The 16,418-nt window shown below is 52.4% G+C and overlaps 1 protein-coding gene across 3 annotated transcripts in view; it reads right to left on the bottom strand.

Annotated features, from left to right (window-relative positions):
* Nucleotides 1-16,418, bottom strand: part of VPS41 (VPS41 subunit of HOPS complex) — a 153,439-nt gene that overhangs the window by 51,141 nt on the left and 85,880 nt on the right. For all 3 annotated transcript variants that reach the window (XM_031951910.1, XM_031951907.1, XM_031951898.1), the window contains 2 exons: nucleotides 12,746-12,808; nucleotides 11,522-11,587 (listed from right to left, as the gene is read on the bottom strand). In XM_031951910.1, coding sequence (XP_031807770.1) covers nucleotides 11,522-11,587; nucleotides 12,746-12,808 — 129 coding nt within the window. The remainder of the gene's footprint in view (nucleotides 1-11,521; nucleotides 11,588-12,745; nucleotides 12,809-16,418) is intronic.

Below are 16,418 nucleotides of genomic sequence, written 5' to 3'. Positions count from 1 at the left end.
TGCGGTCTGATCCCTGTCAATCAGTGGGGCTTCCCACGGCGCCGGCCCGGCCTCCGCCAGCAGCAGCCAATGGAGTCCTGGGCTAAGGGGAGGGTAGCTGACTTCCTCGTCTCTCGTTGTCAAAGTTCTTTTCTGGGAAGACAGCCACCTATGTCAGTCATCTCAAGCCTGGACGGCAGAGAAGAAATGCCATTAAACGGACAAATATTGATCTGCTCACACACGGTACATCAGGGAGTCTCCACAGAGGGCACAGGGAAGGGGCCTGGATCCGGGGCCGGCGTGGCCACTAGTGAGGGGAGCTCACTTGGGTGAAAGGACTTTCCAGGGTTTCTTCCAGCTCAAAAACCAGGTCGCTCTGTGGCCCAAAAGCTCTGCACTTTAACAGGAAATGTTCATAAGCTAGAACCAGCATCACAGGTGATGTGGAACAAGAGGCCATGGGAGACAGTCTTCCCCTAGGCATTCCCCAGGGCACTGGTGGCTAATCCGGGAGGGAACCTGACTACATCCGGGAGGGAATGTGGCTACATCAGGATGGAGGGTGGCCACACAGGCTAGTGCCGGGCTGCGTGCCTGGTGAGCCTCAGGGCACTGACCGGAGCCCGAGGAGCAGGCCGGGTCCGTCCTCACAAACTTCAAGGGCCTTCATCCCCTTGTATTGGCTTCTGTGGTTGTATTTCTCCACAACTGGGGTTCCCGCTTGTCCACGGCTCCAGAACTGGGCTAAGCCCCTAGAAAAGCTGGGGTCTGCACTAGGAAGGGTTCCCAGTGAACCATGTCAAGCTAGTTCCCAATTTCTCGTTTCCTTGGAACGTTTCCCAGGAAACAGGGTCTCGCACTGGGCAGACCTAATCCTAGTCTTGGGTTGCACACTAAATGCCAAGCATATTATTAAACTGTTTACAATGACAAAAGCCTTGCAAAGGTCAGCTTTTCTTGCTGTCCAGTCACTCCAGTCACTTCTGAGTCTTCATGACCCATCTTGGAGTTTTCTTGGCAGAGACATGGGTGATTTGTCATTTCCTTCTCCAGCTCATTTTCACAGATGAGGAAGCTGAGGCAAACGGGGTGAAGAGACTTGCCCAGGCTCACACAGCTAGCAGGTCTCTTGAGTTCAGGTCCTCCCCATTCCAGACCCAGTCTGGGCACAACAGTGCCCACCAGCTGCCTCCGGGTCAGTGTCTGCTGTCCTCAAGAAACCTAGGCCTGGAAAAATGAAGGAAGCTGTTCTGGAGCACAGAGGGGAGGCTGGCATCCTGTGGACCGAGGGACAGTCAAGCTCAATTTAAAAAGTCTTGGGAATGAAAAGGCGCCCATTGCTCAGAAGGCAGCACCTGTGCCTTCCCCATTTAATAAGTCATACCCAGGTTCAGAAATACTCCTTCTGTCCAGCCTATGTCCCTCTTACTTAACCTCAGCTTGCACCTGTCACTTCTCCCCACCCGTTAGTCTCCCTCAGCATTTGTCTTCATGGCACACTGAGGGTCCCTCCCACAAGCCTGGCTGGCCCTTCCTCGAGCTCCTTGCCCCAGGTTCTTACCTGTCTCGGTCCCTTCCCCATCAGGATCTCCTTCCTGCTTCAATGATCACCTTTCTGGAGACCCCCTAACCTCTTCTCCAGCCCTGGCCAGGCCTTGTGTCTCCAACGGTCAGTTAGAGATGACTTCCAGCTAGAGGGCTGGCCAGCCCCTCAAACCCAGAAAGCAAAAAGCTAGCCCCGTTTCCCTCCTGTGCCAGCATCCCATTCTAGCTTCCCGCTGCCACCTTCTCCGGCACATGGCACACACTTCAAGTGTTTTTAGCTTCTTCCACCTCCCTAACCTCTCAATCAATCTGTGAGCAAAGCCTGTCACTTTCTTCCTCAGACTCGTCCCTTCCTTTCCTCTCCCACTGCACCTGCCTGAGCTCAGGTAAGAGCCATAATGAGTTCTTAATGGACTTTCTTGCACCATGTACGTCCTCCCTCAAGTACTTCTCATACTGCTGCCCTCTCATTTTCCCAATGTCTGAACCCCTTAAATGAAGACAAAGCAAATAATCCCTCCAAATAGAACAACGATGGCCCAAGGTCCTCTGGATCCCACACGGTGGGAGAGGGGGAGCGCAACCCTTCATTGGCGGGAGCATCCCCATCCTGGGAATTCAACTGGTCTGCCCCAAAAGGCCAGGGGGGAGGGGCCAAGAGGGCCCCCGTCTGAGCTGCACTGACTTAAAGGGGGACTGCAGAGCGGCGGCCTTCCACACCCTCACCTGCTTGAATGGCAGTGAGATGATACTCCTGGATTTCTACTGATGTTTCCTGAAATCTGCTTCTTCTTCCTCTTGCTGGAGCCTGGGAGAGCCCAACCGAGCAGGCCCGAAAGCTCCACACACACTTTGGAGGGGAAGTCACTGAGTGCGATTTCCTTAAAAGCAGCTGGTTAATTTATTTGTTCATCTTTCCCATCTCTGTAATATTGAATTGCCATTATCACAATGCTGAGAGCAATTTAAACTCAATGGGAATTAAGTACAGAGAAAGGAAAAACGCCTTCCAAGAGGACACTTTTTGTTGTTGGGGGAGAAAGTATCTGAGGACTTGATTTCCTGTAAATCCGCCTTCTGGCAGTCGGCACTCACAGGATTGCTGTTTCACGGAGTGGCCCAGGCTACGGCTCCCACCCGCCCTCCACAACAGACTGTTCTTCCACCCACTGCGTGTGACTAAAGCCATCTAAGACTTGCTTACAGAGGAGCAGGGCTTAAGAGGCGCTGCCTCTGCATTCCCCAGGGCTCCCTGTGGGATTAGGAGTGGGCTTTGAAAAGGCTGGGGCAGGTCCCCTCCCCAAACCCCCCACCTCCCTCCTCTCCCACCCACCCATCCCCATACACATGACCCCCACATCATTCCCCACATACACATGACTCCCACACTTCCCCACATACACCTTCCCACCCACCCATACACATATGACCCACATTCTCTCACCTATAACCTTCTACCTCCCACTCCTCCATGTACTCAGACCCCCCTTATCCCTATACCCCCCCTTCCTCCTGGAAAGGGGAACTGGAGAGCCCTTTGGCTCATAGGGATACTTGGGGATCCAAGAATCTGAATGTGGGCCCTGGCTCCATTGGGCTTCCTAAAAGCACCTGGGCTGCCATAAGCCAGGCAAGGGGTAAAGAGCAGCCATGTCAGCCCAGGGAAAAGTGCCAGCTGGCAGTGGGGGACCCAGCAGGAGAAGGGGGGACTGTGTGAGGAGGCAGAGAAGGCAAGGAGAGACCGGGGATGGAGACCAGCACCGGGAAGAACTGTGGGTCAGAGAAAGGAAATGCAGCAGAAGGGAAATAAGCACAAGAACCAAATGAGTCTCAACCTGTAGCCAATGACCCCAAAGAAGGGACACCATGAAGGAGAGGAGCTTGTGAAAGAACGGATAAAACCAAGGGGGTTCTCATTGGAGAAATGCTGGGTCTCAGGGGAGGAAGAAGAGGGAAGGAAACTCTTGGGGTGACCAGGCTCCTTTAGGGCCGCTCCCGAGGCTGGGGTGAGCGGCAGCGGAGCAGTTGAGTGCTACGTCCCATTTCCTGCTCTGGCGTGGCTGCTGGGTCACCAGCAGTAGGTGGGGGACCCGCATCTCTAAGTAATACCGGTACGTGACATTTTGGACTAACAAATTCTTCTCGGCTTCCTCTCCATCCAAGATTGCTTTTCCACCAAGTGTATTTACTCAGTTTCAGTTTTAACTATAAGTCAAATACTCTCTATTTTTTTTTTAATCTGAATAACACATCCATTGGCTCACTTCAGGTAAGATTTGATGCAGTCAAACTCTAGAACAAGAACAAGCCTAAGACTGAAGCCACTGCCTGCAGAGCCGTGAGAGACGCATCCATGGGGGGTGGGGGGGTGGGGGGGGTGCATGCAGAGCCTGAGCTCAGCTCCCACTTCTACCCCTTAGGGCCTATGTGATCTAGGGCCAGTAACAAACTCTTCCTGTGACTCAGTTTCCTCAACTATAAAACGAAGCGGTGAGCCAGACAGCCTCTCCTGTCCCTTCAATCTCTAGACTTAGGAGCCATCATCTTCATCGTTTTATCTCAGTTTCCTCATCTGTTAAACAAGGGAATGAAGCAAAATGTCCTTCTGGGTTTCCTCCAATTCCAAACCTATGACTAATGGGAGAGTGTCCAGATTTTGGTAAATGAGTACAAGATAAAGACATAAGATACCTGGACCCTAATAACATCTGCTGCTAATTACCTAACAAACCCTCCTGGGCCACTGTTTCTTTGCTGCAAAAATGAAAATAAGGGCTTTCTATCTATCTTCTGAGGCAACAAGATGCTAGAAGGAGATGTTCTGTTCAAAAGAAAGAGAAAAGGTTTTCAAAAGGGGCGAGGAGAATATCAAACTATTTATTTCCTTACAAGGTAACTCAGGAGGAAAGGCCAGAGAGGCGATGGACCTAAAATGCCGAATGAGACACTTTTTCAGAAACGGTCAATGTGGGAACTTGCTCTGATGGACTCTGATCAGAACAGAAGCCTTTTTGTAATGAGGATTCTCAAAAAGAGAATTGTTCAAGTGAAGGGAGATAGGAGAAGGGAGAAATGAGAAATGGATGTCAAAGAAATGATGATGATTTTTTTAAAAGAAAAAAGATTCTGGGAACCAGAGGGAACACAGGAGGTAGCACTTGGAAAGGTCAATAGAGGGAGAAAAGGAGTGATGATCTAATTAAGAGAGTTCACTACAAATCACTAGAGGAAAAAAAAACAAGATTCCATACAAGGTATAGAAGCAAGATAGGTTAGTAACCTATCCAACATATTAATCAGTCAATTATTATTGATGAAGCACCTTCTACGTGCCAGTTTAAACAATGAAATCATCCTTAGTCAGGTTGGGGCCATAGCTGGGAGCAGAGGGCCTAGACTGCCATTGGCAATGGGATGATGAGCCATGGGTTTTTACCCTACCTGGATTCTTGGCGTCCTTTATCTCTGGTCCCCAATTCCCAGTTTGGGAAGGTTGGAGAGTTGAGGAGGAACAGAGAAAATGTCCATCTGAAGTCTCATTTTTCTGTCTGTCTCCAACCAGGACCAGTTTAGGACAATGAGTTGGTGGCCACGCAAGGTTTGAATGGGATGATCTCCTTGAAAGAAAGGGAGGGATGGGCAGTAGGGATGGGCTCGGGTGCCTTCCTCTGTCCAGCAATGCTCCCGGAAAGGGTCAAACCGGGGCTTCATTGATCATCCTCCCTGAGGTCCCCAATCCCTCTGCCCCGTGATTCTTTCCTAGACCAGACCTCTGTCCTGGGGCTGTTCTCCATCCTGATCTCTTAGTGGATCATCTCAACTCCTCTTTCCTCCATCACCCCTTATTCTACAGCCAATCAACTTTAATAAAAGCCCCCTTTCACGCCCCCAACCATTGCCTTCCCCCCCACGAAGCCAGAGAATATTATAAAACCCTCCTGCCTGGCCCATTGTGCCTCGATCTTACAGCATCCCGACCATCCCTCCTGCTATAGCAAGATCCTTTGACTTCTTTAATCCATTCCATGGTGAGGGTCCTCCTGGAAATGCCCCCGCACTCCCTTGCGAGAACTCACTTCCTGTTCTATGGGAAAGATGAAGGCCGTGTCCCGAGGTCTCCCTTTTGCTCCTCTTCCTCATCTCTCAGACGCCTCCTCCTTCACCCGTGTTTGATGAGAAATCAGGCAGACCCCTCTCCAAGCACAAGGAACCCCATCTCATCTGCGCTTCTCTGGCAGCTTTCTCTCCATCGCTGCCCTCCTCTCTCCCACTTGCTTCTCTCTGGGCTGCAGACATCACATGTCCCTCTTCTCCACTGGGTCCATCTCCCATTGTCACGTCTCCACTCTCAGAGCCCCCAGGTCTTCCCTCTCTCTGTCTCTTAGCCTTGTTTCCAGCCTCCTCATTTCACCAAATCCACTCTCCCCAAAGTTGCCCACTGTAGTGTTCTCTTCTCTAAAATATGATCGTTCTCTGGAAGCAGGTTTCTTGGGGAGCTTCTGGAGGCAGGCTTAGTTTCAGTTCTGAGTAATAATCACCTCAAATGTGGCCAGGAGTTAAAATCCAGTCTTTTATTGTCTCTTCCAAAATAACCCAGTTAGCTTTTCTCTAGTTTGTTCTTTCTCTCCTTGGTCCCGAGAGCTCTTGTTGCTAGTCCTTTAGCTCTGCCAACCTCAGCCTCTACCTCCCTCCGAATCTAAGCCTCCAGCTAGCACAAAGGTGGACTATTGAATGGATCTGACTCCTCCTCCAAGAGAGTGGGCTGGTGGGAGCCGCGACTTGTGAATCTCCTCCACTGAATCCTGACTTGTGAATCTCCCAAAAGTCCCTAGTTGGCTTGTGGGAGCTCCTTATATATGATCTCTTAAAGGTGTGAACTCTAACATATGAGCTAATGTGTGAACTCTCCCAAAGGTGTGAACTCCAAAGGTGTGAACCAAGTACATAATCATTGTTTCTATCAACTCCAGTGACTTAGCACCTTGTTTCAAGTTCTGGCCCATAACAGCCCACGATCTCCGACGCGCCAGATGGAATGGCCTTTGCCTGCCCGCCATCTTGACCCATCAGCTTCTTCTTGGTCTTTGTTCTCTCCAGGTTCCTAGGACACAGTTCTGTCCCGGTTCTCTGGCTGGCCGGCTGTTCCTCCTCAGCTTCTTTTGTGGGATCTTCATCAGTCCCCCACTAATGGGGGCTTTTCCCCAAGGCTCTGCCCCTCTTCTCTTCCACTTCATGATCTCCCCCAGTTATTATCTGTGTCATCTGCTCCCCCGGCCTGACCACTGTCTGACCTCCAAGACCCTTGAGTTGAACGATCTATGAACAGCTTCAATTGGCCCATCTGAAACAGAATGGACCCCTCCTGCCCAATCCTCTCCGCTTCCCTGTCACTGTGGAGAGCCCTACCCCCTGCCCTCAGGGTCTCTCAGGGGCTTAAGGGGATCCCATTCTCTGTCCTCCCAGCATCTCACCTTCCTGCTGCCTCTTCTCTCCTCAGACATTGCCCCCCACCCCGGTGCAGACCCCTCTCCTCCCTTGTTGGTCGCCGCAGTCGCTGCTAGCAAGGTTCCACTCCCTCCTCCATCCCGCTGCTCACAGGATCTCAAAGTGCCCACCTGACCCTGTCGCCCCCCTCCAAAAAGCTCCCAATCACCTCAAAGCTCCCACACCAAACCTCTTTGTACTAAAAGCCCAGGATAACCGGGCCCCTTCCCCCAACACCTCAGGGATCCACCAGCCCTGGGCCCCCTCGCCGTTCCTTAGAGAAGACACTCCATCTCCCTCTGATGATTATCTTAAATGTATCCCAGAGCCGCTGGCTGGAGTAGAACCGCCTCCTCATTTTGGCTCCAGAGAGCAGGGCCTGTGTCTCTGCATTTCAGGCTATCTCCTGTCCTCAGCACAAGGCCTGGTATGTGGTGGGTGATTAATAAGTGCACGCCGACAAGACCCGGCCAGTCAGAAAGCAGACAAAAAGAGAAGGAGCCCACTGACTTTATGGACGATTCACCCTTAGGATCCGCACTGGGCCCCAGGTTTGTAGTTATCCAGCTGCCTGATGGGGGATGCAGCAGCTGGTGGGCCTGGCAGCCCTTCTATTCCCTGCGTCTTGTTGGGGGGCAGTCTGAGAGACTTTGCTCTGGTGGGTTCTGGGAGCCTGTGCTCTGTGCCGTGTGGATTTTGTTCTGTTTATTTGGGATGGGGCAGCGATCGAGCCTCCCCAGAATTGGGGGAAGTGGGTACATGGACAAACAGGCCCCCTGGGCCAGGAGGGGCTGCATCTCCCCTAGTGCTGGGGCAGCAGACAAATAAGGGCTGGGAGGTGCCTGCTTGCCAGCATGCCCATCTGGAGGAGGGCTGCCCCTTCTCTCTGAGCCCAGGAAGGAACGGGGCTGGAGGGCTTGCCTGAGGGACAGTTGGGGCTCTTACAGGGCCCTCCACACAAGAGGCAAAGTGTTCGGCACTAATGAAGCTGCCCACGGCTCCCCTCTGGGCAGCATGCCCCCACCAGGGCCAGCACCTGCCCTTCGGTGCCCCTGCCTTGCAGGTGCCCCGTTCTTTCCTCCAGGACTGAAGAGAATGAGCCCTTTCCCACAGGGCAGCCCTCAAACTCTGACGAGGACTTACGGCTCTCCCCAGATTATCAGGAGGCAGGACTAACTTGGCCTCCTCAGCCTCCTGTGGAGGCTCCCTGATTGACGACCGTGGCTCCAGCTAATGCAGCAAGGGAGGGCCCTGGTGCCAGGAAGCCCTGAGTTCAAATCCAGCCTCAGTGACCTACTAATTATGCGATCTGGACAAGGCATGAACTTGTCTACCTCAGTTTCCTTATCTGTAAAATGGGGAATAATAATACTAGCACTTAACCCCCAAGAATTGTGAGGGTCACATTGATCATTACTAATTCCACCTGAGAAGGCAGCGCCCCCAGCCTCCCGGCTGCTGCTATAGGATGTATGCAGTCCACGCTTGTCCCTTGAGCCCCCTGCCCCCCCCCCAACTTTGGACCTCGGTGCTTCTTCTCCAGACGTTCCATGAGGCAGCCCTGCCTGGAGGACATGTCCGTGGTTGGGGAGCCTCCTCCAGCTGAGCGAGCCTGGGCCGGCTAGAACACGTTAAGGTGGGCTTGGAGGAGCGCTTCTGACGCTGATGCTGCGCCTGAGAAAGCACCCCCTTAAACGGAACTCGGCAGAAGGGCTCAGATGTGACCAAGACGCAGCAAGTGGGGCAGAGGGCGGGGGCCCCTCCAAGCACACTAGGGACCCCCGGGGGCAGTGAGCATCCCTGCAGCCCCAGCTTCCAACCCCGACTCCTTGGGGCTTTCTGGCCGCCCGCCCGGTCAGGAGCCCCAGGAGCCCATGCTTTCCTTGCTTTGACAGTGTGGCCTAGAAGACAAAGTGCTGGACCTAAGAGGAAGCCCAGATTCAGGCCCTCTGACCGTTACCAGTTGGGTGCCCAGAGTCAGACCTCCTGGAGCCTCAGTTTCCTTAGGGATAAAATGGGCAGAGGAACAGCTGGAGTTGAGAGCGGCTGGGAGTCTGACCGCTGTGCAGAGCCCTTCAGAGCCTCAGGGCGCCACACCGACGCCAGGCCCGGGCTCCCGCTGGCACTGTCAGCGCTCTCCCTCCCGCTCCGGGGCCGGGGCAGGGGCCAGGGCTGGAACTGGGGCAGCTGCTTTGGGCCCCCAACAGCCAAGTCATGCTTTGCTAAGGAACTCCTTCCTTACAGAACTTAAGGTCCTTTTCGGTGCTGGTCAGAAAGGAAGGGGGGTCGATCAGGAACAAAACTGCATCACTCAGGCCGCGGACGGGGCCGCCTGGCACCTGACAGCTTACGAGGCACTCTGTCCCTGTCCCCAAGCCCACGCTGCTCAGAAAGCTGACTCGGCTTTCTAAAAACTAACTCTGCCGCCAACAGCATCCTGACAATTTAATAATTTGTCAAACTTGTCCACCCGCTATTATGAAGAGAGTTCAAAGGTAAAGGGCGCCGAGAGCGCGAGGGAATCTGCTGACTGGGACCGTCTGGCAAGCCACCAAAGCCCGCTGCGATCAGCGGCAGCTCCTCCCAACAGGGGACTCACTGCCACCCCGCCTCCCCAGCGCAGCCCAGCGGCCTTCTGCGGATCGGGGGCCCTTCTGAGGCTGCAGTGGCCGGGGCTGTGAGGGCTGAGGATATGGAGGCTGGGGCTGTGGAGGCTGGGGCTGCAGTGACGAGGCTGGGGAGGCCAGGACTATGGAGATTGGGGCTATAGTGGCCCCTGTCACCATGGGCAGCAACTGGGGCTGCAGCAGCTGATGCTTTTTTCAACTTGGAAACAAATCAATGTAGAATGAGCAAGCTCTCTACCCTCCCCCCGCCGGCCCCAGCACTCGAATGCTGAGAAGCCCCCCTGAACCTCTCCAGAACCTTCTGCTGGAGGAGCCCAGGTTCTCCCTTCTCACTCCCATGATATATGGCTGGAGGACGTCTCCCAAGGGAAAGGAGGCATCGAGGGCGCCTGAGGCTCTGAAGGGCTCTGCACAGTGGTCAGACTCCCAGCCGCTCTCAACTCCAGCTGTTCCTCTGCCCATTTTATCCCCGAGGAAACTGAGGCTCCAGGAGGTCTGACTCTGGGCACCCAACTGGTAACGGTCAGAGGGCCTGAATCTGGGCTTCCTCTTAGGTCCAGCACTTTGTCTTCTAGGCCACACCGTCAAAGCAGGGAAAGCGTGGGCTCCTGGGGCTCCTGACCGGGTGGGCGGCCAGAAAGCCCCAAGGAGTCGGGGTTGGAAGCTGGGGCTGCGGGGATGCTCACTGCCCCCGGGGGTCCCTAGTGCCCCTGGAGGAGCCCCTGCCCTCTGCCCACCCCCCGACTACTCTGAGGCGCACACAGGCTGGCCACTGCTCGGGAAGGTCTGGTCTCAGCACAAAGGAACGTCCTCCCAACACTCAGACAACTACGCCCTCGTGCACCTCTGCTCACCTGGCCCATCTCCCTCCCGTTTGAACACTTTAGAGCAGCACGGGCAGGGGCATGAGCGCAATCTCACAGGTTCTGTCAGCCCATGACAGGCCGGGATCTTCCAAAGATCCCAGGCTGAAGAACGAGCTCACTGAAAAATCCCTTGGGACCCACGCTGGGCCTCCGGACCTCGCTGTCTCTTCTGCGGCCACGGGGCTCATGGTTGTCCCTGCTGCTGCCCAGTGGATGGGCCGCAGCTACTTCCGACTCTGATGGGGACCTGGGGAGGCTGCCCAAACCAGACCGAAAGCCTCGCCCACCCAGGCAGGGGGGCTTATGCCCCATTAGTCAAGCCTGAGGACCTGGGGAGTTCAGGACGAGGGACCCCAAGACGGAGACCCGGCCTCAAGTCCTCGGACAGAGGATCTGTGTGGTTCTCCGAGGTTTCCTCAGCTCTAAACCCTGCTATTCCTACAACGTGGAGCTTGAGGGGAATCCCCCAGAAACCTGAGGCGCTCCATGATTGTGACCCAGGAAATGGGCACCAGCCTGGGCTGAGACCCAGCCCCTAATGCTCCAGCTGTGAGCAAGGCCTGAATGCCCGCGATGACACGAGCTCAGACCGCGGCGGATCACGCGGAGGCGCCCCAGGCTGCACAGAAACACTCAGAACCTCCCTCAAACTTCCCCTGGGCGGCAGTTACGGACGGACTGTCCTTTCCCGCCTGCTCGTGTCTGATTCAGGGGCTGCCCAAGTGACAAAGGGAAGCCCCCAGGAGTGAAGCCCCCACCCCCAGGCAGGTCAGGGGAACCACCCAGGAAAGTCTGGAGAGCCGGGGATCCTCTGCTGGGGCGGGGGGGGGGGGGATTCTGCCCAAGAGTCCCTTCTTGTCTACTTCCTGTGAAAGATATTCAGTGAAATTACTTTGATAGAAACTACTTTAAATCTTTTTTTAACATAGGAAGGCAAAAGCTTGAAACTTTGTGACTAGATAATGAGAAACCCCAAATGCTCCATTTTAGGATAAAAAAGCGTCCCCCGTCACTTACCTTCTTCCCTCCAGTCACAAACTGCTTGTTATGGGACCTCAAAAACTGGGGGTGAACGGCAACAATCTGCAAAGGAAGCAGAGCCATGTAACGTCTGCTCACGGAGTTGCCTCGGCCCATCCTGGGCAGAAGCAGCCAGGCTTCCGCCCCTGTCCATGTCCTCAAGGGGCTTTTTCTTCTTCAGAATATTTGCTCGTCCTCTCATCTCCTCTCAGAATGGAGCACGCCCCGGCTCCCCTCCGGCCCAGGCTGGCCCACAGCCGACCCCTCGAGACCCTGCAGGCGGGAGGCTCGGGCAGTGTCTGATCCAAATCCCCCATTTCAGGGATGAGAGAGTTGGGTGCCCTAGTCCCGTAGATGAGCTATCAGAACCTGAACCCAGATCTCATTCTCTCCATTCACAAAGCCTCGGGCTCTGGGCCCCCTCACAGCAGGACAAGCACGGGAGCCACTGGTGGTGTCCGAGGCACCCTGCGGGGGCTGGTCTGACCAAATCACCACCATTCACTAGTCTTCAATGCCCACAGCCCCTCCAGGAGGGTCTAAATCCTTTGTTTGGCAGGAAAGCCTTTCCCAACCTGCCCCAGCCTTCCAGCTCTACCCTCACCCCCCCATCACTGTGCCTTTGCCCTGGCTGTGCTAAGGGTCTGGAATGGCCTCCCTACTCCTTCTGCTTCCCAGTTTCTCTGGTTTCCTTTAAGACTCCACTTCTGAATGTGCGCTCTGCTCACCAGGATGAGTGCCTGCCTGTGAAACTGCCTCCCTGAGGGATCCCTTCCCCATGTGGGATTGCCTCCCCATGGGATCACGTCCTTGTGAGGACTCCTCCCCATGGGATTGTCTCCCTGTGGGATTCCCTCTCCGTGGAATCAACAGGGCAGTGTTTTTGCTTTGCCCTCAGCCCGGCAGAACCTGGTACAGCCTCAAAGGCAATTCAGGCGACCTCCATCGCTTTCCCCAGCCACGCTGCCAGGAAGCGTTTCCCCCCCACACACACCCCGTCTTTCAGAGTACCTAGCACGAAATCCCTGCCTTATCTTGATTTCTCAGGAGTCTTTGCTCCTCCATCAGACAAGGCCTGAACCCCATTCAACTTTGTATCTCTCAGAGCTTTGGAATTCCAAGCACCCAAAAGATGAGCTGAATGAATGAAAGGCCACGGGAGGGGGGTCTCTTGTGCCCCCAGGCAAGGACCCTTCTGGGGAAAAGTAACCACATACTTACTTTAATAGGACAGTCAAAAGTCTCATGAAATTCTTCCCCGGAATACAGTCCAAACACTTGCACCTGCAAAATACAAACGGATCGAGTCAGCCCCTGGGCCCCCTCCCCAAAGACTGCTGGGGGGAGGGGGGGCAAGCCACGCTTTCATTAAAATGTGTAGAACACTGAATAATTCCAAGGCCTTTGCAATTTCCATTAAACAGCCTATGAAAACAATCTCATCACGAGCGCGCTTCTCCAGCGTAATTAAGTTTTTACAAGCACCACACAGACAAAGAGGTCCCTCTGCTCACCACAAATCTGTTCTATTGAATGGGAGCGACCCTTTGGAAATGAAACAGATATGACTAAGTTATTAATATTCCTTCGCTGCCTTCCGCAGGCTATTCCTAACGGGGCCCGGCTCTGTGTGAGTCGCGCATCCTCATGCAGACTTGCCTTTCAGGGTGCAGAAGACAGAGCAAGATCGACTTTTATCCATTTACCCCAAAGAGGGCCCATTGTATTTTATTCACAACCTGTCCCCATTCTCCGAGATCTTCCTCAGCTTCAATTATTTTTTTTTTAATCCCAGAAGGAAATAAAGAGTACGCAAAAAACGTTACATCTTATCCTTGGGGGGCCAGACTAAGCAGGCAAAGATTAAGCTCTAGGAATCTCAAGGGAGCCTGGTCAATATGCCAGCCCTCACGCCGTAGAGTGCAAGAGCTAGGAATCAGCCTCGAGTTAAACCAGGCAAGAAGCATTTTTTGAGGGACCACCACGTGCCAGGGCCTGTGCTGGGAGCTGATGGACTCCCAAGCTCCTTCCATCCCAGTGTGCTGGGATCTTCCCAGTTCTGCCCTCAGCACAGACTCTGCCACAAGCCATCAGTGGAGCCGGGGCCTGAGACAACAGGGGACTTGCTGAGTTCCCCCCAAAGCCATTATGAGTCAGAATCAAACTTGTACCCAATGGCGGCTCTTTCTAGTTCCTAGCTTGTATGATCCAAACTTTGGTTCTTTTTTTTCTTTTAAACATTGTTTATTTTAATTTAGAGGTCAGAGGTTGTCTACATCATGGGTGAAACTAACAGAATCCATGAACTTATTATAATTATTAGTACTTTTTGTTTTCTGGTACACTAAATGAGTGCAGTTAATTTGCTGCATACCTATTTGATTGGAACAGAATTCTGATTTAGTGGACATTAAGCAAACCTTGTAGTTAGGAAGACCTGGATTCAAGTGTGATCTCTAATAAATACTAGGTGTGTAACCCCTGGGCAAATCATTTAACCTTTTAGGACTCCAAGCTAATTCTCTTTAAGTTACTGAGATGCTATGAATTAACACTGATAGGAGTTTCTTTTTTTTTTTTCATATCTATTTAAAAATTTTTTTTTACTATTATAATAACTTTTTATTGACAGAACCCATGCCAGAATAATTTTTTACAACATTATCCCTTGCACTCACTTCTGTTCCGATTTTTCCCCTCTCTCCCTCCACCCCCTCCCCTAGATGGCAAGCAGTCCTATATTTGTTGAATATATCGCAGTATATCCTGGATGCAATCTATGTGTGCAGAACTGAACAGTTCTCTTGTTGCACAGGAAAAATTGGATTCCGAAGGTAAAAATAACCTGGGAAGAAGAACAAAAATGCAAACAGTTTACATTCATTTCCTAGTGTTCTTTCTTTGGATGTAGCTGCTTCTGTCCATCATTGATCAATTGAAACTGAGTTAGATCTTTTTGTTGAAGAAATCCACTTCCATCAGAATACATCTTCATACAGTATCGTTGTTGACGTATATAATGATTTCCTGGTTCTGCTCATTTCACTCAGCATCAGTTCATGTCAGTCTCGCCAATCCTCTCTGTATTTGTCCTGCTGGTCATTTCTTACAGAACCATAATATTCCATAACATTCATATACCACAATTTACTCAACCATTCTCCAATTGATGGGCATCCATTCATTTTCCAGTTTCTAGCCACTACAAACAGGGCTGCCACAAACATTTTGGCACATACAGGTCCCTTTCCCTTCTTTAGTATCTCCTTGGGGTATAAGCCCAGTAGTAGCACTGCTGGGTCAAAGGGCATGCACAGTTTGATAACTGTTTGGGCATAATTCCAGATTGCTCTCCAGAATGGTTGGATTTGTTCACAACTCCACCAACAATGCATCAATGTCCCAGTTTTCCTGCATCCCCTCCAACAATCATCATTATTTTTTCCTGTCATCTTAGCCAATCTGACAGGTGTGTAGTGGTATCTCAGAGTTGTCTTAATTTGCATTTCTCTGATCAATAGTGATTTGGAACACTCTTTCATATGAGTGGAAATAGTTTCAATTTCATCATCTGAAAATTGTCTGTTCATATCCTTTGACCATTTATCAATTGGAGAATGGCTTGGTTTCTTATAAATTAGAGTCAATTCTCTATATATTTTGGAAATGAGGCCTTTATCAGAACCTTTAACTGTGAAGATGTTTTCCCAGTTTGTTGCTTCCCTTCTAATCTTCGAGGACTTGGAAGTGGTGGAAGGTCATCCTTCTCTGTAGCCAAAATTAAGAGTACAGAAGGCTCAAATATTTCCGGAGGCCTGAAAGCAGCTCTGAATCGTTCCCGTTCTTCCATCCCACCAGCACTGAGAGCTGGGTTGGCTGGGCCCAGTCCAGGGCACCCCACAGAGCGGAATAGCCAGGGCCCGAGATACTCCAGAGGAGGGGTCCCTGAGGAAGGAGCATCTTGGAAAGGGGGATGGAGCTCAAGTGTCTGTTCCCAGAAATCTGCAAAGTGCTAGTTGGAGATTTTGCTCAGATGACGACTCTCAGATGAATCCGAGCATTGTTTCTCAAAGGAAAATTGAAAAATCTTACTGTCCACAGCTGGAAAGAGTGCAATCCATCTCCCTAGAGGAAGAAGGCAATGGCAGAGTTCGGAGCATTAATGCGGATAAAGGAAGTGGGGTGATTGATTAGAGGCAGACGCTGGGGTTCAGGAGCCACGTCCCCCAACCCCACGTCTCCAAGAGTCTGAAGGAACAGGCAGGCCCCGGGAATTTCCAGAGTCGGCCTCCAAGTTCAAGAAATCTCAAGCTTTGTTTTTCTCTTCCATCTCTGGGTCTCATAAGGGGTCAGGGTGAAGCAATGAAGTCCACGCCTTGTTTGTGAATTTGGCTGCTCCCGCCAGGAGGTTGGCTCTCTTAAGCAAATCGTTTGCTATTTCCCTGGTTATTTACTAAGCCACGTGAAGAACAAAGGCTCCCACTGAGCACCCAAGTGGACTGGACTAGTCTCAAGGGCAGGGCTGGAAAAAGTGACAGAGGGGAGTCGGAAGAGGCGCTGGGTGGGTTCCCTTACAGCCTGCGGACAAGCGGCTAAGACAAAGCAGGGGAAGTCCGATGGGAGGCAACACGTGGGGAGTGTGTGAGCTCATATTCGTCCTGCACACGTGCAGATGGCTACCACCCCACCACGCAGTAAACAGGCTGGGAGAATTACTGAGGCTGGCCAGCTCTGTCTGGCTAAAGCTACAATTTTTTGGGGTAGTGGGGGATGTATTGTGACTTCTTCTGCCCCGCTGCGAGGGCAGTGAAGAGATAGACAAGCCCAGTAATAGCAGTCCTTCTGAATTCTTAGCTCTGGATGGCTGGAAGGCAGTGAACACCAGTCTCTGAAG

The sequence above is a fragment of the Sarcophilus harrisii genome, chromosome 1 (genome assembly GCF_902635505.1).
Source record: "Sarcophilus harrisii chromosome 1, mSarHar1.11, whole genome shotgun sequence".
Taxonomy (NCBI): domain Eukaryota; kingdom Metazoa; phylum Chordata; class Mammalia; order Dasyuromorphia; family Dasyuridae; genus Sarcophilus; species Sarcophilus harrisii.
Note: the sequence above shows the minus strand (reverse complement) of the source record. Positions and strands in the feature narration are given on the sequence as shown.